The sequence below is a fragment of the Abramis brama genome (genome assembly GCF_963993115.1).
Source record: "Abramis brama genome assembly, chromosome: 1".
Classification (NCBI taxonomy): Eukaryota; Metazoa; Chordata; class Actinopteri; order Cypriniformes; family Leuciscidae; genus Abramis; species Abramis brama.
This window is the reverse complement of record NC_139963.1, coordinates 311,921-335,966: the sequence shown is the minus strand read 5'-3', so window position 1 is coordinate 335,966 and position 24,046 is coordinate 311,921. Positions and strand designations below refer to the sequence as shown.

Genomic DNA, 24,046 nt, shown 5'->3' with positions numbered 1-24,046 from the left:
TGTCTAACTCCAATAGAGTTTACAATGTCTTTAAATGCCAATCCCAATGCATCTTTTTCATTATCTATATGTATATTAAAATCACCAAAAATTAGTACTTTATCTGCAGTCAATATTAACTCTGATAGAAAGTCCGCAAATTCTTTGATAAAGTCTGTATGGTGCCCTGGTGGCCTGTATACAGTAGCCAGCACAAATCTCAAACGTGATTTATCATTTACACTATATATTTATACATTAAGCACCAACACTTCAAAAGAATTATATTTAAAACTAGATTTCTTAGTGGTTTTGAAAATATTACTATAAATTACAGCAACACCTCCTCCTTTGCGTTTCAGACGAGGCTCATGTTTATAACAGTAATCTTGCGGGGTGGACTCATTTAAAGTAATGTAATCGTTTGGTTTTAGCCAGGTTTCTGTCAAACACAGCACATCTAGGTTATTATCTGAAATCATATCATTAACAACGAGTGCTTTTGAAGTAAGCGATCGAATATTCAGCAACCCAAGCTTTAGCATTGCTCATCTGTATTATAGTTGTTTTTTATTTGTTGAACATCAATTAAAATTTTAACCTTAGATGGGTTGAAACGTTTTTTGGATTTCCAAATTCGGGGAACAGACACAGTCTCTATATGATGATAGCTAGGTGAAAGAGGCTCTATGTGATGATATCTAGGTGAAAGAGGCTCTATGTGATGATATCTAGGTGAAAGAGGCTCTATGTGATGATATCTAGGTGAAAGAGGCTCTATGTGATGGGATTTATCTGACCTTGGTGACGCGAGGCCGCTAGCAGACGGTCGGTTTAGCCAGTCTGTCTGCTTCCTGACCTGAGCCCCAGATTGTCATATTACTAGAGAGAAGAGCAGCACCATCATCGCGCGCGAGAAAAATACATAAATAAAGAGCGCGCGGATGGCACGCTAACAGGCTAGCGAATTACTGGCGTGTTGTGCTAGCAATAACGATTTAGTTTGAAGCTAGCTATGTCAGGTTAATGTGTGATGTTGAGTAAGTTATATTTAGCAGTATAAACAACAAGGAATGATAGTAAATAATGATTCAAAACAGGAAGATATACAAAGCTTTTCAGACGCACACCAACGCAAACAGCAACGAGGCAGACAGGAGCAATCGAATAGCCAATTCGAATTCGAGCAGCCCGATTATCTTCTGCCTTCAGCTCTCTTTCAGATATGGCACTTTCCTTCTGAGGTATATGATGGTCCTCTTTACGATTCGCTAAATTAAAAACTGAGAAAGAAAGAGAGAACACACAAAAGGAAAACTTACTCCACACAATTTACAAGCAGTAGATATTTCATATCGTCACCTCCCTAAAATAATTGCCCAAGTCATTTTGATTATTTTAGGAAGGTGACGATATTTCAAAATGTCAAATTCATTTGAACTCAAACAATCAGAAAAATTCACTTAATACGTAGAACATCTTTTGTTTAAGCTCAGCCTTGCGTTGCACAGCCCTGATGCCGTATTCATCTTAGCTGTAATCTTCCTCTGAGCGGGTGGGTGTGGACGCGTTCCTGTGTAAAACATCACATGTTAATATGCTTCTCATGAAGGAAATTATGTTTACTTCATATTCAAGTGATATGTTTTGAATTCAAATGTAGCGCCCGTTTCACACATATATACTCCGTTTGCAGTGTGTAGTGCGTATTTTTTTCCGTACCCATGTTCTGAGGTCAGAGCTTTCACACTGCGAGTCCGGCGATCCGTTCCAGCTGCGGTGCGTATACAGCAGAGATCGCTTTTATGGTGAATCGCATTTATGGTGAAATTACTACATTTTCAGGTCAATCTGTGTTCATTCTGACCACGAAAATGTAGTAATTTCACCATAAATGCGATTAATTAAATAAAATGTAGTAATCTCACCATAAATGTATTTAATTAAATACTACTTTTTTCACTTTAAGACCGGAGTAAAGCAAGGAAAACTACACTTTACCTCAACAAGGCGACATAACGAACGACACTCGTCTCATTCGTGGAGGTGGAAAAACAAGTTCTTTGTGACATGCAAGATTTGTATAAAGATTTAAATTATGCAAAAGAAAGGGTATGAGTCTGCTGTTTTTGTCAATTTTAAGTTTTAATTTAAAATGTAGGCTATGCGATTTTAATATAAGTAGGCTACATGGTTAAATATTTTACCACTTGCTTGAGCAACTTAATATATAATTATATGGAGGTAATGCATTGAATAATACGTTGTTTAAATTGTGTTTAAACGTGAATACGTCTATTAAAGAGTGTGCATGTGTACAAAGAGAATCGCAATGCTGACAAAAAACTTTTTTTAAATGAAAGTTGCTGATAACTTCTTGATTTGAAATACAAATGGTCAAGTATCAATCAATCACATGTGAAAGCACTATAGCGCGTGCCGCTCCTGCACCGCACACGGAGTGTGTGTGAAACGGGCGTAGGAAACCGGTTTCAGATTGCTGGACTAGCTCACCTCTGGCACGGGAAGAGAAGGATGAAGAGGTGAAAGCGGACCGACTGACTGACTGCGGCCGGCTGGAGAATTTTCCCTCAAAATATTTATATTCTGTTGACGATACATAAGAATAAGAAAACACCTTAATACAATGCTCAACGTATGAACGCAGGCTCAATGTTAATAATGTTAACACATTCAACGCTATGATAGCTTTCTTACCCTCACTGTCGTCGTCAGGGAAGAATTCAGTATCACAGAGATATGTCGGGGGATTGAGCATGCGCCTGCACCTGTGCAATTGCGTATCGCCATACTCTGTCTCATTTAAACTAAACAATTCATCAAGCAACCTGTGTATCTCTTCATAGATATTGTACATGGTGAATGACTTCTTTGGAGGAGGGCTCCATGGCTTTTCTGTCAGCAAATCTGGTTCCGGTTCCATCATAATTGGTTCCGGTTCCAGCATAACTAGTTCCGGGTCCTTCTGTGGAGGTATGATTGGCATCAGCTTTTTTCCAACCTGCAATAGAGATGTGATTTTTAAGTTTTAATGAGCAAGACAAAAGTATGGGGGAAGCAGTGCTGGCTCTGTGTGCCACTTACTATGTTCTCTGGAAACTGCCTCAATTTCTCTTTCACTGCTTTCCAATGATCTTTTTTCTGTTGCCTGTCACTGTGAAAGAGAGAAAGCAAGAGTGAGATTACCAAGAGGTCACTCAAACCATAAAATTATACTAGCCACTGATGATCATCACAGTAGCTTTATCGCTTTGTGTCATAAAGGCATGTATTTTTATATCTTACCTCTTATCATAGTCTTCCAAAAGCTCCATTTGTCGTGAGAGGAGAATCACAGGATCCATGTCTTTCACTTCATCTAAATCTGGCACAATCTCAGATGGACCGTAGACTTCACTAAAGAACTCCGAGTAAACCTCCGTCATCTTCTCGTGAGACAAAAGCAGAATGATGAGATCACATGTGACAGATCAGCCGTGGTCTTTATTACATTTGGATGTGTGTGTGATGCTGTGATGGCTTTAGATGGGACACGTTGTGCACTTACTTTCTCATAAAGCCTGGCAGCTATGGGACTCTCCTCTGCGCAGTTTAGCTTTTGTTCTATGAAGATTCTGTTCTTCAGCTCCATTTCTCTTATGCAGTTGATCTTCTCTGTAATGCTGTTTGCCTCCTTGTTCCTGCACAAAAACAGAAAGAGGGTCAAACACTGTCACTGTCTTCAGTTCCCAGACTTCCCACAGATTAGATTGAGAGTGTGAAGAAATCAAACCCATGGTTGTGCAAGAGAAACTTACATCTTTATTTCATTCTTATTTAGCTTGAGTGAGCTGATGATCTTTTCAGTTTCGTCCATGAAGTCGATACATTCCAAAACAACCGGATCTTTAATTTTTTCTTCAGGCTCACAGACTTTCCTGAAACGGATTACAGTAACAGAGATGGCTATGAATAATGTTATCAGAAGCAGTATCTTCACTGTGCATATGCAACATCTACATATGCAAAACTAGAACAACATAAGTTGTGCGCATTGGCATGACAGTAGTATTGTGCTGACCCTGTTTTCAGCGGTGTCCTGTTCGCAGGTATACGATGGCCCTCTTTACGAATCTTTACAATAGAAAAAGAGAGAAAGGTTACAAGAGTACAGATGCTACACACAAAAGAAAAACTCAGTCCACAATTTACAAGCAGTAGATATTTCATGTTTCATATTTCATAAGTATAAGAAAATACTTGAATACAATGCTTAACATATGAACGCAGGCTTAATGTTAATATTGACCGATGATGATGGTTGAAAAACACATTCATGACGATGTAGGGTGACCACCATCAAACACACCAAATGTGGGAAGATTTTAAGCATGTGTGGGACAATGTGGGACATGTTACCAACACTAAAACAACCTGAAACTGTTATATATACCTATAGATTGGCATGGAGTACTTTCCATAAGATCATCTCTCAATGCAAATCAAACCAGCTATTAGGCTAACTGAAATAAAACCATGCCAGTCTCTAGGTGTGGTGAAGGCTATGTGATGATGTGGGGCTATTTTAATTCCAAAGGCCAAGGGAACTTTATCAGGATGCATATTATCCTGGATCCATGAAGTAACTGGCCTTTAAAAATAAAAAACTATGGGAATTTAACATAGGGGTGTCCAGACTTATGCACCCTGTATTTTAAGGAAGAACATTTATTTATTTACGATACATTATTCATTCACAAAGAAAATTGGTGTCCTTAAAGGTTAGATTTTTCCTAATTTTTTTAATTAAGGCATTAAGTTCAATTTCCAAAAGATTATTTTTTATTCCTCTTTTTAGTCAACTTTAGCATGGGTGTCTAAACGTATGCATAGCACTGTATATAATGTCTAGATAATAGGGCTGCACGATATTGGAAAAAAAATTACATTGCGATATTTTTTTCCCAACGATATATATTGCGATATTGCGAGCCATCAATCCAGGCTAAAGTCAATAATTACCATTCCATGATATTAATAATTTCACTAATAAGCAAACTTCATTACAAGTGACAAAAAGGCCACTTAATATTTTATTCCAAAATTAGAATTCCAAAATATCTCTCTCTCTCCCTCTCTCCCTCCCTCTCTCTCTCTCTCTCTCCCTCCCTCTCTCTCTCCTCTCTCTCTCTCTCTCCCTCCCTCTCTCTCTCCTCTCTCTCTCCCTCCCTCTCTCTCTCTCTCCCTCCCTCCCTCTCTCTCCCTCTCTCCCTCCCTCTCTCTCTCTCTCTCTCTCTCCCTCTCTCTCTCTCTCTCTCCCTCCCTCTCTCTCTCTCTCTCTCCCTCCCTCTCTCTCTCCCTCTCTCTCTCTCTCTCTCTCTCTCTCTCTCTCTCTCTCTCTCTCTCTCTCTCTCCTCTCTCTCTCTATCTATCTCCTCTCTCTCTCTCTCTCTCTCTCTCTCTCTCTCTCTCTCTCTCTCTCTCTCTCTCCCTCCCTCCCTCTCTCTCTCGGTGCTGATGCAGTGACGCGTCCATGTAGAGTTAAATAAAAATTGCTGATAACTTCTGGATTTGAAATAAAAAAAATAGTGAGTATGTGTTTCTGTTACAGCCGTGGATCGGTTAACCTACAAACTGCAAACGCAGTATATGTGAAAGCACTATAGCGCGTGCTGCTCCTGCAAGGAGATTGGATAATGAAACACTGATTAAAATTAAGATACAATTAATACAGAACGAAATTCGCTTTAACGAAAGACTTTGTGCTTTCTGTCTGAGGTCTCTGTGAAAGTTTTAAAGCAGTCTGTGCCACTTTCAGAACGGTCGCATTTATTTCCTCATAAATGCGAACACGAAAAATAAAAGACTTTTTTAAAAAAGACAACCATCCACAACTTAATAACACTCCAGAAAAGTACCTCTTTTTGGTCAACATCCTCCTTTTTGTAGACGAAATAGTCCCAAATAGCTGATTTTGACTGATTTTGACTAGTGTTTACTGTGTGCTAGCGTTCTCTTAATACACTACTAAGGGTGCTACTGCCCTTCACATCGCATGTTCCGGCGACGTGACTATCGCTCATGCGCTTACATCGCGATGACGATGTTAAAACAGAATATCGTTCAGCCCTACTATATAACTTAATAAAAACATTTGTATTCTGCCTTTCAGCTGATAAAAGTTATTTGTTCTTTAGTAATATAATGATTAAAAACCAATAGACTGATGAAAATGCTATACAAATATACTTGACTTGACTTTCTTTTCAACCATTGGATAGGGTTTAAAAAACGGATGTTGTATTTGTACTTCTGGCGAAGCGCTGTTAAATACAGGTGAAAAGCTACGGCGCAAAAAGAATAAATAAAATGCTTTCTTTAAAAGGCACAAGAAAGCACGCACGTTTTCTTAATATGATGATTAAAAACCAATAGACTGATGAAAATGCGGGACATTTTCTCAACAAGCGGCGTGCGGGACAAGGGCTGAAAATGCTGTGCGGTAGCTGCTACAACCAAAGACAGTAAAAGAAAGGGTACAACGCAAAGCGGGACGGGTGGTGATTGCTTTCTTACCCGCGTCGTAGCAATGGGCGGTGGTTGTGGTCTCAGTCCAGGCATCTCTGAAGCGCCCACAGGTTGTACAGCCTGAGCAAGACTGACACGTTCCAGGGGCCTGAGCCTGCGAAATTTCTTGATTTCCATTTTATGATCTTTACGAATCTTTACAATAGAAAAAGAGAGAAAGGTTACAAGAGTACAGATGCTACACACAAAAGAAAAACTTAGTCCACAGTAGATATTTCATGTTTCATAAGTATAAGAAAATACTTGAATACAATGCTTAACATATGAACGCAGGCTTAATGTTAATATTGACCGATGATGATGGTTGAAAAAACACATTCATGACGATGTAGGGTGACCACCATCAAACACACCAAATGTGGGAAGATTTTAAGCTTGTGTGGGACAATGTGGGACATGTTACCAACACTAAAACAACCTGAAACTGTTATATAATGTCTATATAACTTAATAAAAACATTTGTATTTTGCTTTTCAGCTGATAAAAGTTATTTGTTCTTTAGTCCCTTCCAGAAAACACCATTACATCACAGTGTAACATAACATGTCTTTATTTTACATGTCATTTAAATTCAACATCACTGAGCCCAAAGTCCAACTAAAATCCAACAATATAAACAATGAACAAATAAAATATAAAACAACATGAAATTAGATCATTGACAGTCTTATATATTAAGAATACATTAAACCAAAAACTCATATTTTTAGAAAGGATGTGAATTAAAACAACCACAGCAGGCAACAAGTTGATCAATTCTGTTAAATTAACATTTTAATTGACCGAATTATCCATTTGTTTTCTGACAGGGAACACATGGAACAATCACCGGTCCACATTTTGACTGACAGCTGTCACAACCATTTAGTGACTGTGTTTACTCCTTTCTTTTCAACCATTGGATAGGGTTTAAAAAACGGATGTTGTATTTGTACTTCTGGTGAAGCGCTGTTAAATACAGGTGAAAAGCTACGGCGCAAAAAGAATAAATAAAATGCTTTCTTTAAAAGGCACAAGAAACCACGCACGTTCTCTTACGAGAGGTCTCTCGTACTGCGTAAGTATCTTACGCTAGGGGAAAATCCCTTTTCCGCGAGATATTGAAGCCAAGAAAATTATCCTTAATTTTGTATTAATGTAAAACGCGTTGCGGCAGCATACAGACATAGGCAAGACGGCTCGCGTGCCTATTGGCTGTTCTGCGGCAACTGCAGCAGCCTATCGAGCAAGGCCTAGCATGACGTCAGACCCAATGAGGGTGCTTCGCGCCCACTGCGTCACGTCCCGCCGAAACGGGCGTGGCTTAGGCCTATAAATCCGGCTCGCAGGCAGCTGATATCTGGTTTTTCATCTCTTCAGCAAAGCTCTCGCATCGCTGGATCCGGAGAGAAGCCGCGCCGTCTGAAGAAGCCTTCCTGCTGCGCTATCTGCGCAAACCGCGCCGTTCACAGGGGATGTCAGGAGCGGACGGTCACGGGGCTAGCTTCTCTCTCCCTCTGTTCGAGCCGCGCAAACTGCGCCGTTCACAAGGGAGGCTGGAAGCGGACGGTCGGGGTTAGTTTTTCTTTACGTTACAAGAAAGCTACCCTGCCCCTGCGCCCCATTCACACGTCACTCACCGGCGAAAGGAGAAAAGAGTGTTTTAGTCCCCCGAGACCGGACTGACCTCAATTTCTCACACATCTCTCAGTTCCCAGATCAGGCGACTGGAAATATCAATATTGCAGCAAACGAGCCTGTTATAATACACGCACGCCTGCTAGCAAACGCCGAAGAAAACATGTTGACGCTCTCTTATATGCTCGTGCATCTGAAAGCCTATGTGTTCCCCCCTGTGGCTCAGTGGCGGAATCTTAGGTTTTTCGCACGAGAGACCGGTGTTCGAATCCCGGTCTAACGGCAGATAAATTATGCCACCAATGCTTCGCTCTGAAAGGCGACTGCAGATGTGCGCCTGCACCCAAACACCGTTTCTATGGTTCCCGTGCGTCACTGGCGAAAGGAGAAAAGAGTGTTTTTAGTCCCGTTGCGGCCGGGCCGACCTCCATTTCTCACACATTTCTCATTCCCCTCTGAAGTTCAGGCGACTGGAAATATCAATATTGCAGTGAGCGAGCCTGTTGTAATACACGCAGGCCTGCAAATAAACGCCAGCATGTTGACGCTCTCTGTTTCTATGGCAACTTCTCGCTCGTTCAGTTCCAGTAAATGCGACTGTTCCAGTGTATTCTGCAGTAAACAGGTCGGCGATACAGCCCGCTTGCCTGCACACAAACACCGTTTTTACGGGTTACCCAGATAAATCCCATAAGAGTGTATTTTCTGGTGTCCCGGCCATGGCCGATGGTGTTATAAGTGTAGACAAAATGCCCACTGCCCAGTGCTCATTCCTACACACAAACACAGCCCGTCACACAGGGCTCGCGCACATGAAATCGACCCAGATCGATTGCGCATTAAACGTGGTAAATGTGCCCACTGCCCAGTGCCCACAAACACTACGTTCTGCATGTCTCAAGGTTTCTGTAAAAACGAAACCAGCGCGCATTCGCTCTGCTCAGGCGGACAATGCTCTCGGTGTGGTAAATGTGCCCGCTATCCCGCGCCCACATTCACTCATAGACATGACAAGTCCTACGGGACTCGCCCAGCCCTCCCCCTCTCGGTTGACCGCCGCAGAGGAGTCGAGCGCGGGCAGTCTGCACACTGTGATCAGCGCGCCCCCTGCCTCAAATGTCATATGCGCGACGCTTATGTTGCAGCACACCGAAGCCCCTCTGTCGCTGAGCGACCAGAGCGCGCTCCACATTCAACCCCTAGCCATTCGTGCAGATGCATGGGCAAGGCTACCCGGGGTTTCGAAGTGGGTGCTAGACATTATTGAAAGAGGCTATTCGCTACAGTTTCGCCGATGCCCTCGCCGCTATGCGACGCGCGTCGAGACCACGGTAAAAACAGAAGTAGCACACCTACTTCGAGCCATAATTTTGAAACTGTTGAGCAAAGGGGCCATAGAGCCTTTATCTCAAGCTCAGAGCAAAGGAGGGCTATACAGCAGATACTTCCTGGTACTGAAAAAAGACGGGGGTCTTCTCGAGAATCTGGGTCTCATAGTCAATTGGGCGAAGAGTTCTCTGTCCCCCAGACAGATAATATCTTTTCTGGGCACAGAACTGGACTCGCTGTCTATGATAGCGCGACTGTCACCACAGCGCGCACTGGACATTCAGGGCGCAGCGAGCTCTTTCCGCTGCGGTGCGTCTGTCCCGCTCAGAAATTTCAGAGGATGCTAGGTCTCATGGCCTCAGCATCATCAGTATTTCAGCTGGGCTTGCTTCGCATGCGCCCGCTACAGTTCTGACTGAAAGCGCGAGTACCGCACCGAGCGTGGGCTTCCGGTCTGCTTCGTCTCAAGGTCAATCAGAAATGCATCGCAGCTCTGAAACCTTGGAAAGCAAACGACTGGTACCGGTCAGGTGTAAGCCTGGGGACTTCCTCGAGTGTGAGGGTGGTGTCTACGGACGCATCCACCTCGGGATGGGGAGCGCTGCTCGAGGGCAGACCGTTCTTCGGCCAATGGTCAGAACGGGAGAAGCTTCTACACATAAACTGCCTCGAAATGTTGGCCGTAGACAACGCGCTGACGCGTTTTTGTCCCCAAATAAGAGGACACCACGTCCTGGTCCGCTCGGACAACATGTCAGTGGTGTCCTACATAAATCGCCAGGGCGGCCTCAGGTCCCGAAACCTGCACAGGCTGACAGAATGCCTCCTGGTGTGGGCTCAGCGCAACCTGCTCTCGCTGAGAGCAGCGCATGTGCCAGGGCTCTTAAACATAGGACCGGACAGACTGTCCAGCAACAATGTTCTGACAGGCGAATGGTCTCTACACCCACAGACAGTCCAACTGCTGTGGAAGAAATTCGGCAGAGCGGAAGTAGACCTGTTTGCGTCTCAAGAAAACGCTCACTGTCTGGAATTTTTCTCCAAGAGCAGGGACGCGCTGGCTCATGTATGGCCCCGCCGCCCGCTCTATGCTTTTCCCCCGTCTCTCTCCTGCCTCGGGTGATAGAACGGATCAGGGAAGAAGGATGTTCAGTGCTGCTCGTAGCGCCGCTCTGGAAAAACCAATCCTGGTTCCCAGTTCTGATGCAGCTAGCAGACACTGCCCCATGGCCAGTGCCAGTGAGGAGGGACCTCCTCTCTCAGGCCAAGGGCTCGATTTGGCATCCGCGCCCAGAGCTGTGGTCCCTTCATGTTTGGGCCATCAACGGGTACCTGCTGACCTCCCAAGCTGAGTGTTAAACACGATCACGCAGGCTAGAGCTCCGTCTACGCGACGTCTCTATTCCTCGAAATGGTCAGTGTTCTCCAGCTGGTGCACAGCTCGTGGCGTGTCGCCCCCAGACTGTGGGGTGACGGAGGTTCTCTCCTTCCTACAGGAGCTGTTGGACAAGGGCAGGACCCCTTCCACGCTCAAAGTTTATGTGGCGGCCATAGCAGCGTTCTCAAAAACAACGCTTGGTCAGTCAATAGGAAGGAACGATTTAGTCATCCGCTTCCTTAGAGGAGCTAAGAGACTGAATCCTCCCAGACCTCCCTCAGTCCCTGTGTGGGACCTTTCTACGGTGCTGGAAGCCATGAAAGGTGGACCATTCGAGCCTTTACAGATGATTGATCTTAAACACCTGTCTTTCAAGACAGTGTTTCTTCTGGCTCTCGCTTCAGTGAAGCGCATAGGGGACTTACACGCGCTCTCAGTAAGCGCGACGTGCATGGAGTTTGGGCCTAATGACTCAAGAGTTATACTCAAACCTAAGCACGGTTATGTTCCAAAATCCCTCAACACACCGTTTAGGGCACAGGTCATTTCCCTGTCAGCCCTACCGGTCTCTGACGAGGAAGGAGACGCGAGCTTCCTTTGTCCAGTCAGGGCATTAAGAGCTTATGTGTCTCACTCGTCTGTTTTCAGACAGACGGAGCAGCTCTTTGTTTCGTTCAGCGGACGTTCCAAGGGACTAGCTGCGTCGAAACAGAGCCTATCCAGATGGATAGCTGACGCCCAATGCAGTGCCCGTTGGGTGTCAGAGCGCACTCCACGAGAGGCATGGCTTCATCGTGGGCATGGTCAAGTGGGATTGCCTTGCAAGATATATGTGTGGCGGCAGGCTGGGCCTCCCCGTCTACATTTATAAGGTTTTATAACCTAGAGGTTCCCGCCTTACAGGCCAGGCTGTTGTCGGTCTAAATATACCAGTACTGTCTGTTCTGATGCTATCGGTTCAGAATACTGTGTCTGCTGAGCACTGCTCGATGAGCTTAATATGATGATTAAAACCAATGCGGGACATTTTCTCAACAAGCGGCGTGCGGGACAAGGGCTGAAAATGCTGTGCGGTAGCTGCTACAACCAAAGACAGTAAAAGAAAGGGTACAACGGAAAGTGGGACGGGTGGTGATTGCTTTCTTACCCGCGTCGTAGCAATGCCTTCTGGGCTTCTCTGAGGTGGTGGTTGTGGTCTCAGTCCAGGCATCTTTGAAGCGCCCACAGGTTGTGCAGTCTGAGCAAGACTGGCACATGTCAGGGGCATGAGCTTGAGCTTGGGCAATCTATTGCTTTCCATTTTATGATCTTTACGAATCTTTACAATAGAAAAAGAGAGAAAGGTTACAAGAGTACAGATGCTACACACAAAAGAAAAACTTAGTCCACAATTTACAAGCAGTAGATATTTCATGTTTCATATTTCATAAGCATAAGAAAATACTTGAATACAATGCTTAACATATGAACGCAGGCTTAATGTTAATATTGACCGATGATGATGGTTGAAAAAACACATTCATGACGATGTAGGGTGACCACCATCAAACACACCAAATGTGGGAAGATTTTAAGCTTGTGTGGGACAATGTGGGACATGTTACCAACACTAAAACAACCTGAAACTGTTATATAATGTCTATATAACTTAATAAAAACATTTGTATTTTGCTTTTCAGCTGATAAAAGTTATTTGTTCTTTAGTCCCTTCCAGAAAACACCATTACATCACAGTGTAACATAACATGTCTTTATTTTACATGTCATTTAAATTCAACATCACTGAGCCCAAAGTCCAACTAAAATCCAACAATATAAACAATGAACAAATAAAATATAAAACAACATGAAATTAGATCATTGACAGTCTTATATATTAAGAATATATTAAACCAAAAACTCATATTTTTAGAAAGGATGTGAATTAAAACAACCACAGCAGGCAACAAGTTGATCAATTCTGTTAAATTAACATTTTAATTGACCGAATTATGCATTTGTTTTCTGACAGGGAACACATGGAACAATCACCGGTCCACATTTTGACTGACAGCTGTCACAACCATTTAGTGACTGTGTTTACTCCTTTCATCACGGCCGGATGAAAACGCTAAATTATCCAAATTGACAGAGTGTGTTAAAGATATAAAAGATTGGATGACGCGTAATTTTCTTTTATTAAATCCAGACAAGACAGAGGTACTACTTATCGGTTCAAAAAACCGCCCACAAAACCTCTCACACTACAACTTTAACATAGTAGGATGTCCTGTTACTTTATCCTCTACAGTAAAAGACCTGGGTGTTATATTAGACTGCAACCTGTCTTTTGAAAATCATATTTCAGTTGTTACAAAAACAGCCTTTTTATAACCCTCACCCTAACCCTAAGCTACGTAACATGCTATCAGTTTCTGATGCAGAAAGGTTAGTTCATGCATTCATGACCTCGAGACTAGATTACTGTAATGCTTTATTAGCTGGTTGTCCTGCATCCTCAATAAACAAGCTACAGTTAGTCCAAAATGCAGCCGCTAGAGTTCTTACTAGATCAAGAAAATATGATCATATAACACCAATTTTATCATCACTACATTGGTTACCTATAAAGTTCCGTATTAATTATAAGTTATTGCTACTGACTTATAAAGCCCTAAACGGCTTAGCTCCAGTCTATTTAACGGATCTTCTATCGCCCTATAATCCATCGCACTCTTTAAGATCACTAAATTCGAGGCTTTTGGTCATACCTAGGATATCCAGATCCACCAAAGGAGGGAGAGCATTTTCACATTTAGCTCCAAAACTCTGGAATAGCCTTCCTGATACTGTTCGTTGCTCAGACTCGCTCTCCCAGTTTAAAACTAGATTAAAGACGCATCTCTTCAGCCAGGCATTCATATAATATTCTTAATCTTACAGTTAAATCCGGTCTTTAGTTCATAAACGCCAGAGGAGAACTGGCCCCCTACTGAACCTGGGTTCTCCCAAGTTTTTTTTTTTTCTCCATTAGGTCACCTGATGGAGTTTTTCGGTTCCTTGCCACTGTTGCCTTTGGCTTGCTCAGTTGGGGATATTTTGGGAATATTTAATTTAATTTTATCAATCAATAAATTTCACTAGAAACAAACCTTGTTGTATTATTTTAATTTAATACTGTGAAGCTGCTTTGATACAATCTGTATTGTGAAAGGCGCTATACAAATATACTTGACTTGACTTTCTTTTCAACCATTGGATAGGGTTTAAAAAACGGATGTTGTATTTGTACTTCTGGTGAAGCGCTGTTAAATACAGGTGAAAAGCTACGGCGCAAAAAGAATAAATAAAATGCTTTCTTTAAAAGGCACAAGAAAGCACGCACGTTTTCTTAATATGATGATTAAAAACCAATAGACTGATGAAAATGCGGGACATTTTCTCAACAAGCGGCGTGCGGGACAAGGGCTGAAAATGCTGTGCGGTAGCTGCTACAACCAAAGACAGTAAAAGAAAGGGTACAACGCAAAGCGGGACGGGTGGTGATTGCTTTCTTACCGGCGTCGTAGCAATGGGCGGTGGTTGTGGTCTCAGTCCAGGCATCTCTGAAGCGCCCACAGGTTGTGCAGTCTGAGCAAGACTGACACATGTCAGGGGCCTGAGCCTGCGAAATGTATTGCTTTCCATTCTCTGATCTTTACGAATCTTTACAATAGAAAAAGAGAGAAAGGTTACAAGAGTACAGATGCTACACACAAAAGAAAAACTCAGTCCACAATTTACAAGCAGTAGATATTTCATGTTTCACATTTCATAAGTATAAGAAAATACTTGAATACAATGCTTAACATATGAACGCAGGCTTAATGTTAATATTGACCGATGATGATGGTTGAAAAAACTCATTCATGACGATGTAGGGTGACCACCATCAAACACACCAAATGTGGGAAGATTTTAAGCTTGTGTGGGACAATGTGGGACATGTTACAAACACTAAAACAACCTGAAACTGTTATATAAAAACTCATATTTTTAGAAAGGATGTGAATTAAAACAACCACAGCAGGCAACAAGTTGATCAATTCTGTTAAATTAACATTTTAATTGACCGAATTATCCATTTGTTTTCTGACAGGGAACACATGGAACAATCACCGGTCCACATTTTGACTGACAGCTGTCACAACCATTTAGTGACTGTGTTTACTCCTTTCATCACGGCCGGATGAAAACGCTAAATTATCCAAATTGACAGAGTGTGTTAAAGATATAAAAGATTGGATGACGCGTAATTTTCTTTTATTAAATCCAGACAAGACAGAGGTACTACTTATCGGTTCAAAAAACCGCCCACAGAACCTCTCACACTACAACTTTAACATAGTAGGATGTCCTGTTACTTTATCCTCTACAGTAAAAGACCTGGGTGTTATATTAGACTGCAGCCTGTCTTTTGAAAATCATATTTCATATGTTACAAAAACAGCCTTTTTCTAACCCTCACCCTAACCCTAAGCTACGTAACATGCTATCAGTTTCTGATGCAGAAAGGTTAGTTCATGCATTCATGACCTCGAGACTAGATTACTGTAATGCTTTATTAGCTGGTTGTCCTGCATCCTCAATAAACAAGCTACAGTTAGTCCAAAATGCAGCCGCTAGAGTTCTTACTAGATCAAGAAAATATGATCATATAACACCAATTTTATCATCACTACATTGGTTACCTATAAAGTTCCGTATTAATTATAAGTTATTGCTACTGACTTATAAAGCCCTAAACGGCTTAGCTCCAGTCTATTTAACGGATCTTCTATCGCCCTATAATCCATCGCACTCTTTAAGATCACTAAATTCGAGGCTTTTGGTCATACCTAGGATATCCAGATCCACCAAAGGAGGGAGAGCATTTTCACATTTAGCTCCAAAACTCTGGAATAGCCTTCCTGATACTGTTCGTTGCTCAGACTCGCTCTCCCAGTTTAAAACTAGATTAAAGACGCATCTCTTCAGCCAGGCATTCATATAATATTCTTAATCTTACAGTTAAATCCGGTCTTTAGTTCATAAACGCCAGAGGAGAACTGGCCCCCTACTGAGCCTGGGTTCTCCCAAGGTTTTTTTTTTTCTCCATTAGGTCACCTGATGGAGTTTTTCGGTTCCTTGCCACTGTTGCCTTTGGCTTGCTCAGTTGGGGATATTTTGGGAATATTTAATTTAATTTTATCAATCAATAAATTTCACTAGAAACAAACCTTGTTGTATTATTTTAATTTAATACTGTGAAGCTGCTTTGATACAATCTGTATTGTGAAAGGCGCAATACAAATATACTTGACTTGACTTTCTTTTCAACCATTGGATAGGGTTTAAAAAACGGATGTTGTATTTGTACTTCTGGTGAAGCGCTGTTAAATACAGGTGAAAAGCTACGGCGCAAAAAGAATAAATAAAATGCTTTCTTTAAAAGGCACAAGAAAGCACGCACGTTTTCTTAATATGATGATTAAAAACCAATAGACTGATGAAAATGCGGGACATTTTCTCAACAAGCGGCGTGCGGGACAAGGGCTGAAAATGCTGTGCGGTAGCTGCTACAACCAAAGACAGTAAAAGAAAGGGTACAACGCAAAGCGGGACGGGTGGTGATTGCTTTCTTACCGGCGTCGTAGCAATGCCTTCTGGGCTTCTCTGAGGTGGTGGTTGTGGTCTCAGTCCAGGCATCTCTGAAGCGCCCACAGGTTGTGCAGTCTCAGCAAGACTGGCACATGTCAGGGGCCTGAGCCTGCGAAATGTATTGCTTTCCATTCTCTGATCTTTACGAATCTTTACAACAGAAAAAGAGAGAAAGGTTACAAGAGTACAGATGCTACACACAAAAGAAAAACTTAGTCCACAATTTACAAGCAGTAGATATTTCATGTTTCATATTTCATAAGTATAAGAAAATACTTGAATACAATGCTTAACATATGAACGCAGGCTTAATGTTAATATTGACCGATGATGATGGTTGAAAAAACACATTCATGACGATGTAGGGTGACCACCATCAAACACACCAAATGTGGGAAGATTTTAAGCTTGTGTGGGACAATGTGGGACATGTTACCAACACTAAAACAACCTGAAACTGTTATATAATGTCTATATAACTTAATAAAAACATTTGTATTTTGCTTTTCAGCTGATAAAAGTTATTTGTTCTTTAGTCCCTTCCAGAAAACACCATTACATCACAGTGTAACATAACATGTCTTTATTTTACATGTCATTTAAATTCAACATCACTGAGCCCAAAGTCCAACTAAAATCCAACAATATAAACAATGAACAAATAAAATATAAAACAACATGAAATTAGATCATTGACAGTCTTATATATTAAGAATATATTAAACCAAAAACTCATATTTTTAGAATGGATGTGAATTAAAACAACCACAGCAGGCAACAAGTTGATCAATTCTGTTAAATTAACATTTTAATTGACCGAATTATCCATTTGTTTTCTGACAGGGAACACATGGAACAATCACCGGTCCACATTTTGACTGACAGCTGTCACAACCATTTAGTGACTGTGTTTACTCCTTTCATCACGGCCGGATGAAAACGCTAAATTATCCAAATTGACAGAGTGTGTTAAAGATATAAAAGATTGGATGACGCGTAATTTTCTTTTATTAAATCCAGACAAGACAGAGGTACTACTTATCGGTTCAAAAAACCGCCCACAAAACCTCTCACACTACAACTTTAACATAGTAGGATGTCCTGTTACTTTATCCTCTACAGTAAAAGACCTGGGTGTTATATTAGACTGCAACCTGTCTTTTGAAAATCATATTTCAGTTGTTACAAAAACAGCCTTTTTCTAACCCTCACCCTAACCCTAAGCTACGTAACATGCTATCAGTTTCTGACGCAGAAAGGTTAGTTCATGCATTCATGACCTCGAGACTAGATTACTGTAATGCTTTATTAGCCGGTTGTCCTGCATCCTCAATAAACAAGCTACAGTTAGTCCAAAATGCCGCCGCTAGAGTTCTTACTAGATCAAGAAAATATGATCATATAACACCAATTTTATCATCACTACATTGGTTACCTATAAAGTCCCGTATTAATTACAAGGTATTGCTACTGACTTATAAAGCCCTAAACGGCTTAGCTCCAGTCTATTTAACGGATCTTCTATCGCCCTATAATCCATCGCGCTCTTTAAGATCACTAAATTCGAGGCTTTTGGTCATACCTAGGATATCCAGATCCACCAAAGGAGGGAGAGCATTTTCACATTTAGCTCCAAAACTCTGGAATAGCCTTCCTGATACTGTTCGTTGCTCAGACTCGCTCTCCCAGTTTAAAACTAGATTAAAGACGCATCTCTTCAGCCAGGCATTCATATAATATTCTTAATCTTACAGTTAAATCCGGTCTTTAGTTCATAAACGCCAGAGGAGAACTGGCCCCCGACTGAGCCTGGGTTCTCCCAAGGTTTTTTTTTTTCTCCATTAGGTCACCAGCAGTTGTTCGGTTCCTTGCCACTGTTGCCTTTGGCTTGCTCAGTTGGGGATATTTTGGGAATATTTAATTTAATTTTATCAATCAATAAATTTCACTAGAAACAAACCTTGTTGTATTATTTTAATTTAATACTGTGAAGCTGCTTTGATACAATCTGTATTGTGAAAGGCGCTATACAAATATACTTGACTTGACTTTCTTTTCAACCATTGGATAGGGTTTAAAAAACGGATGTTGTATTTGTACTTCTGGCGAAGCGCTGTTAAATACAGGTGAAAAGCTACGGCGCAAAAAGAATAAATAAAATGCTTTCTTTAAAAGGCACAAGAAAGCACGCACGTTTTCTTAATATGATGATTAAAAACCAATAGACTGATGAAAATGCGGGACATTTTCTCAACAAGCGGCGTGCGGGACAAGGGCTGAAAATGCTGTGCGGTAGCTGCTACAACCAAAGACAGTAAAAGAAAGGGTACAACGCAAAGCGGGACGGGTGGTGATTGCTTTCTTACCGGCGTCGTAGCAATGGGCGGTGGTTGTGGTCTCAGTCCAGGCATCTCTGAAGCGCCCACAGGTTGTGCAGTCTGAGCAAGACTGACACATGTCAGGGGCCTGAGCCTGCGAAATGTATTGCTTTCCATTCTCTGATCTTTACGAATCTTTACAATAGAAAAAGAGAGAAAGGTTACAAGAGTACAGATGCTACACACAAAAGAAAAACTCAGTCCACAATTTACAAGCAGTAGATATTTCATGTTTCATATTTCATAAGTATAAGAAAATACTTGAATACAATGCTTAACATATGAACGCAGGCTTAATGTTAATATTGACCGATGATGATGGTTGAAAAAACTCATTCATGACGATGTAGGGTGACCACCATCAAACACACCAAATGTGGGAAGATTTTAAGCTTGTGTGGGACAATGTGGGACATGTTACAAACACTAAAACAACCTGAAACTGTTATATAATGTCTATATAACTTAATAAAAACATTTGTATTTTGCTTTTCAGCTGATAAAAGTTATTTGTTCTTTAGTCCCTTCCAGAAAACACCATTACATCACAGTGTAACATAACATGTCTTTATTTTACATGTCATTTAAATTCAACATCACTGAGCCCAAAGTCCAACTAAAATCCAACAATATAAACAATGAACAAATAAAATATAAAACAACATGAAATTAGATCATTGACAGTCTTATATATTAAGAATATATTAAACCAAAAACTCATATTTTTAGAAAGGATGTGAATTAAAACAACCACAGCAGGCAACAAGTTGATCAATTCTGTTAAATTAACATTTTAATTGACCGAATTATCCATTTGTTTTCTGACAGGGAACACATGGAACAATCACCGGTCCACATTTTGACTGACAGCTGTCACAACCATTTAGTGACTGTGTTTACTCCTTTCTTTTCAACCATTGGATAGGGTTTAAAAAACAGATGTTGTATTTGTACTTCTGGCGAAGCGCTGTTAAATACAGGTGAAAAGCTACGGCGCAAAAAGAATAAATAAAATGCTTTCTTTAAAAGGCACAAGAAAGCACGCACGTTTTCTTAATATGATGATTAAAAACCAATAGACTGATGAAAATGCGGGACATTTTCTCAACAAGCGGCGTGCGGGACAAGGGCTGAAAATGCTGTGCGGTAGCTGCTACAACCAAAGACAGTAAAAGAAAGGGTACAACGCAAAGCGGGACGGGTGGTGATTGCTTTCTTACCGGCGTCGTAGCAATGCCTTCTGGGCTTCTCTGAGGTGGTGGTTGTGGTCTCAGTCCAGGCATCTCTGAAGCGCCCACAGGTTGTGCAGTCTCAGCAAGACTGGCACATGTCAGGGGCCTGAGCCTGCGAAATGTATTGCTTTCCATTCTCTGATCTTTACGAATCTTTACAACAGAAAAAGAGAGAAAGGTTACAAGAGTACAGATGCTACACACAAAAGAAAAACTTAGTCCACAATTTACAAGCAGTAGATATTTCATGTTTCATATTTCATAAGTATAAGAAAATACTTGAATACAATGCTTAACATATGAACGCAGGCTTAATGTTAATATTGACCGATGATGATGGTTGAAAAAACACATTCATGACGATGTAGGGTGACCACCATCAAACACACCAAATGTGGGAAGATTTTAAGCTTGTGTGGGACAATGTGGGACATGTTACCAACACTAAAACAACCTGAAACTGTTATATAATGTCTATATAACTTAATAAAAACATTTGTATTTTGCTTTTCAGCTGATAAAAGTTATTTGTTCTTTAGTCCCTTCCAGAAAACACCATTACATCACAGTGTAACATAACATGTCTTTATTTTACATGTCATTTAAATTCAACATCACTGAGCCCAAAGTCCAACTAAAATCCAACAATATAAACAATGAACAAATAAAATATAAAACAACATGAAATTAGATCATTGACAGTCTTATATATTAAGAATATATTAAACCAAAAACTCATATTTTTAGAATGGATGTGAATTAAAACAACCACAGCAGGCAACAAGTTGATCAATTCTGTTAAATTAACATTTTAATTGACCGAATTATCCATTTGTTTTCTGACAGGGAACACATGGAACAATCACCGGTCCACATTTTGACTGACAGCTGTCACAACCATTTAGTGACTGTGTTTACTCCTTTCATCACGGCCGGATGAAAACGCTAAATTATCCAAATTGACAGAGTGTGTTAAAGATATAAAAGATTGGATGACGCGTAATTTTCTTTTATTAAATCCAGACAAGACAGAGGTACTACTTATCGGTTCAAAAAACCGCCCACAAAACCTCTCACACTACAACTTTAACATAGTAGGATGTCCTGTTACTTTATCCTCTACAGTAAAAGACCTGGGTGTTATATTAGACTGCAACCTGTCTTTTGAAAATCATATTTCAGTTGTTACAAAAACAGCCTTTTTCTAACCCTCACCCTAACCCTAAGCTACGTAACATGCTATCAGTTTCTGACGCAGAAAGGTTAGTTCATGCATTCATGACCTCGAGACTAGATTACTGTAATGCTTTATTAGCCGGTTGTCCTGCATCCTCAATAAACAAGCTACAGTTAGTCCAAAATGCCGCCGCTAGAGTTCTTACTAGATCAAGAAAATATGATCATATAACACCAATTTTATCATCACTACATTGGTTACCTATAAAGTCCCGTATTAATTACAAGGTATTGCTACTGACTTATAAAGCCCTAAACGGCTTAGCTCCAGTCTATTTAACGGATCTTCTATCGCCCTATAATCCATCGCACTCTTTAAGATCACTAAATTCGAGGCTTTTGGTCATACCTAGGATATCCAGATCCACCAAAGGAGGGAGAGCATTTTCACATTTAGCTCCAAAACTCTGGAATAGCCTTCCTGATACTGTTCGTTGCTCAGACTCGCTCTCCCAGTTTAAAACTAGATTAAAGACGCATCTCTTCAGCCAGGCATTCATATAATATTCTTAATCTTACAGTTAAATCCGGTCTTTAGTTCATAAACGCCAGAGGAGAACTGGCCCCCGACTGAGCCTGGGTTCTCCCAAGGTTTTTTTTTTTCTCCATTAGGTCACCAGCAGTTGTTCGGTTCCTTGCCACTGTTGCCTTTGGCTTGCTCAGTTGGGGATATTTTGGGAATATTTAATTTAATTTTATCAATCAATAAATTTCACTAGAAACAAACCTTGTTGTATTATTTTAATTTAATACTGTGAAGCTGCTTTGATACAATCTGTATTGTGAAAGGCGCTATACAAATATACTTGACTTGACTTTCTTTTCAACCATTGGATAGGGTTTAAAAAACGGATGTTGTATTTGTACTTCTGGCGAAGCGCTGTTAAATACAGGTGAAAAGCTACGGCGCAAAAAGAATAAATAAAATGCTTTCTTTAAAAGGCACAAGAAAGCACGCACGTTTTCTTAATATGATGATTAAAAACCAATAGACTGATGAAAATGCGGGACATTTTCTCAACAAGCGGCGTGCGGGACAAGGGCTGAAAATGCTGTGCGGTAGCTGCTACAACCAAAGACAGTAAAAGAAAGGGTACAACGCAAAGCGGGACGGGTGGTGATTGCTTTCTTACCGGCGTCGTAGCAATGGGCGGTGGTTGTGGTCTCAGTCCAGGCATCTCTGAAGCGCCCACAGGTTGTGCAGTCTGAGCAAGACTGACACATGTCAGGGGCCTGAGCCTGCGAAATGTATTGCTTTCCATTCTCTGATCTTTACGAATCTTTACAATAGAAAAAGAGAGAAAGGTTACAAGAGTACAGATGCTACACACAAAAGAAAAACTCAGTCCACAATTTACAAGCAGTAGATATTTCATGTTTCATATTTCATAAGTATAAGAAAATACTTGAATACAATGCTTAACATATGAACGCAGGCTTAATGTTAATATTGACCGATGATGATGGTTGAAAAAACTCATTCATGACGATGTAGGGTGACCACCATCAAACACACCAAATGTGGGAAGATTTTAAGCTTGTGTGGGACAATGTGGGACATGTTACAAACACTAAAACAACCTGAAACTGTTATATAATGTCTATATAACTTAATAAAAACATTTGTATTTTGCTTTTCAGCTGATAAAAGTTATTTGTTCTTTAGTCCCTTCCAGAAAACACCATTACATCACAGTGTAACATAACATGTCTTTATTTTACATGTCATTTAAATTCAACATCACTGAGCCCAAAGTCCAACTAAAATCCAACAATATAAACAATGAACAAATAAAATATAAAACAACATGAAATTAGATCATTGACAGTCTTATATATTAAGAATATATTAAACCAAAAACTCATATTTTTAGAAAGGATGTGAATTAAAACAACCACAGCAGGCAACAAGTTGATCAATTCTGTTAAATTAACATTTTAATTGACCGAATTATCCATTTGTTTTCTGACAGGGAACACATGGAACAATCACCGGTCCACATTTTGACTGACAGCTGTCACAACCATTTAGTGACTGTGTTTACTCCTTTCTTTTCAACCATTGGATAGGGTTTAAAAAACGGATGTTGTATTTGTACTTCTGGCGAAGCGCTGTTAAATACAGGTGAAAAGCTACGGCGCAAAAAGAATAAATAAAATGCTTTCTTTAAAAGGCACAAGAAAGCACGCACGTTTTCTTAATATGATGATTAAAAACCAATAGACTGATGAAAATGCGGGACATTTTCTCAACAAGCGGCGTGCGGGACAAGGGCTGAAAATGCTGTGCGGTAGCTGCTACAACCAAAGACAGTAAAAGAAAGGGTACAACGCAAAGCGGGACGGGTGGTGATTGCTTTCTTACCGGCGTCGTAGCAATGGGCGGTGGTTGTGGTCTCAGTCCAGGCATCTCTGAAGCGCCCACAGGTTGTGCAGTCTGAGCAAGACTGGCACATGTCAGGGGCATGAGCTTGGGAAATGTATTGCTTTCCATTCTCTGATCTAAAATACTACGTTCATCCAAAATCCTATTGGTAAAATCTTATGATCTGTTACCGTACACAGATCAGTTCAGTGACGTGTCCAATAGAATGCATTGCGATGACGTCACACAGAAGCGCTTCAGCGCTCAGAAGGATTATTCAGAAGA

At 40.9% G+C, this 24,046-nt stretch overlaps 1 protein-coding gene across 1 annotated transcript; it reads right to left on the bottom strand.

Annotated features, from left to right (window-relative positions):
• Positions 1 to 558: 558 nt before the first annotated feature.
• Positions 559 to 23,980, bottom strand: LOC311089242 (uncharacterized protein). Its single transcript, XM_084123800.1, has 17 exons — positions 23,762 to 23,980; positions 22,530 to 22,676; positions 20,149 to 20,313; positions 18,917 to 19,063; positions 16,536 to 16,700; positions 14,430 to 14,576; positions 12,040 to 12,210; positions 6,556 to 6,702; positions 4,061 to 4,113; positions 3,798 to 3,917; positions 3,548 to 3,680; positions 3,286 to 3,425; positions 3,085 to 3,154; positions 2,698 to 3,001; positions 2,494 to 2,586; positions 1,443 to 1,552; positions 559 to 1,262 (listed from the first exon to the last, which is right to left on the bottom strand). The coding sequence occupies exons 1-16, from the start codon at positions 23,888 to 23,890 to the stop codon at positions 1,443 to 1,445; spliced, it is 2,241 nt and encodes a 746-aa protein (XP_083979926.1). The 5' UTR covers positions 23,891 to 23,980; the 3' UTR covers positions 559 to 1,262.
• Positions 23,981 to 24,046: the final 66 nt, after the last annotated feature.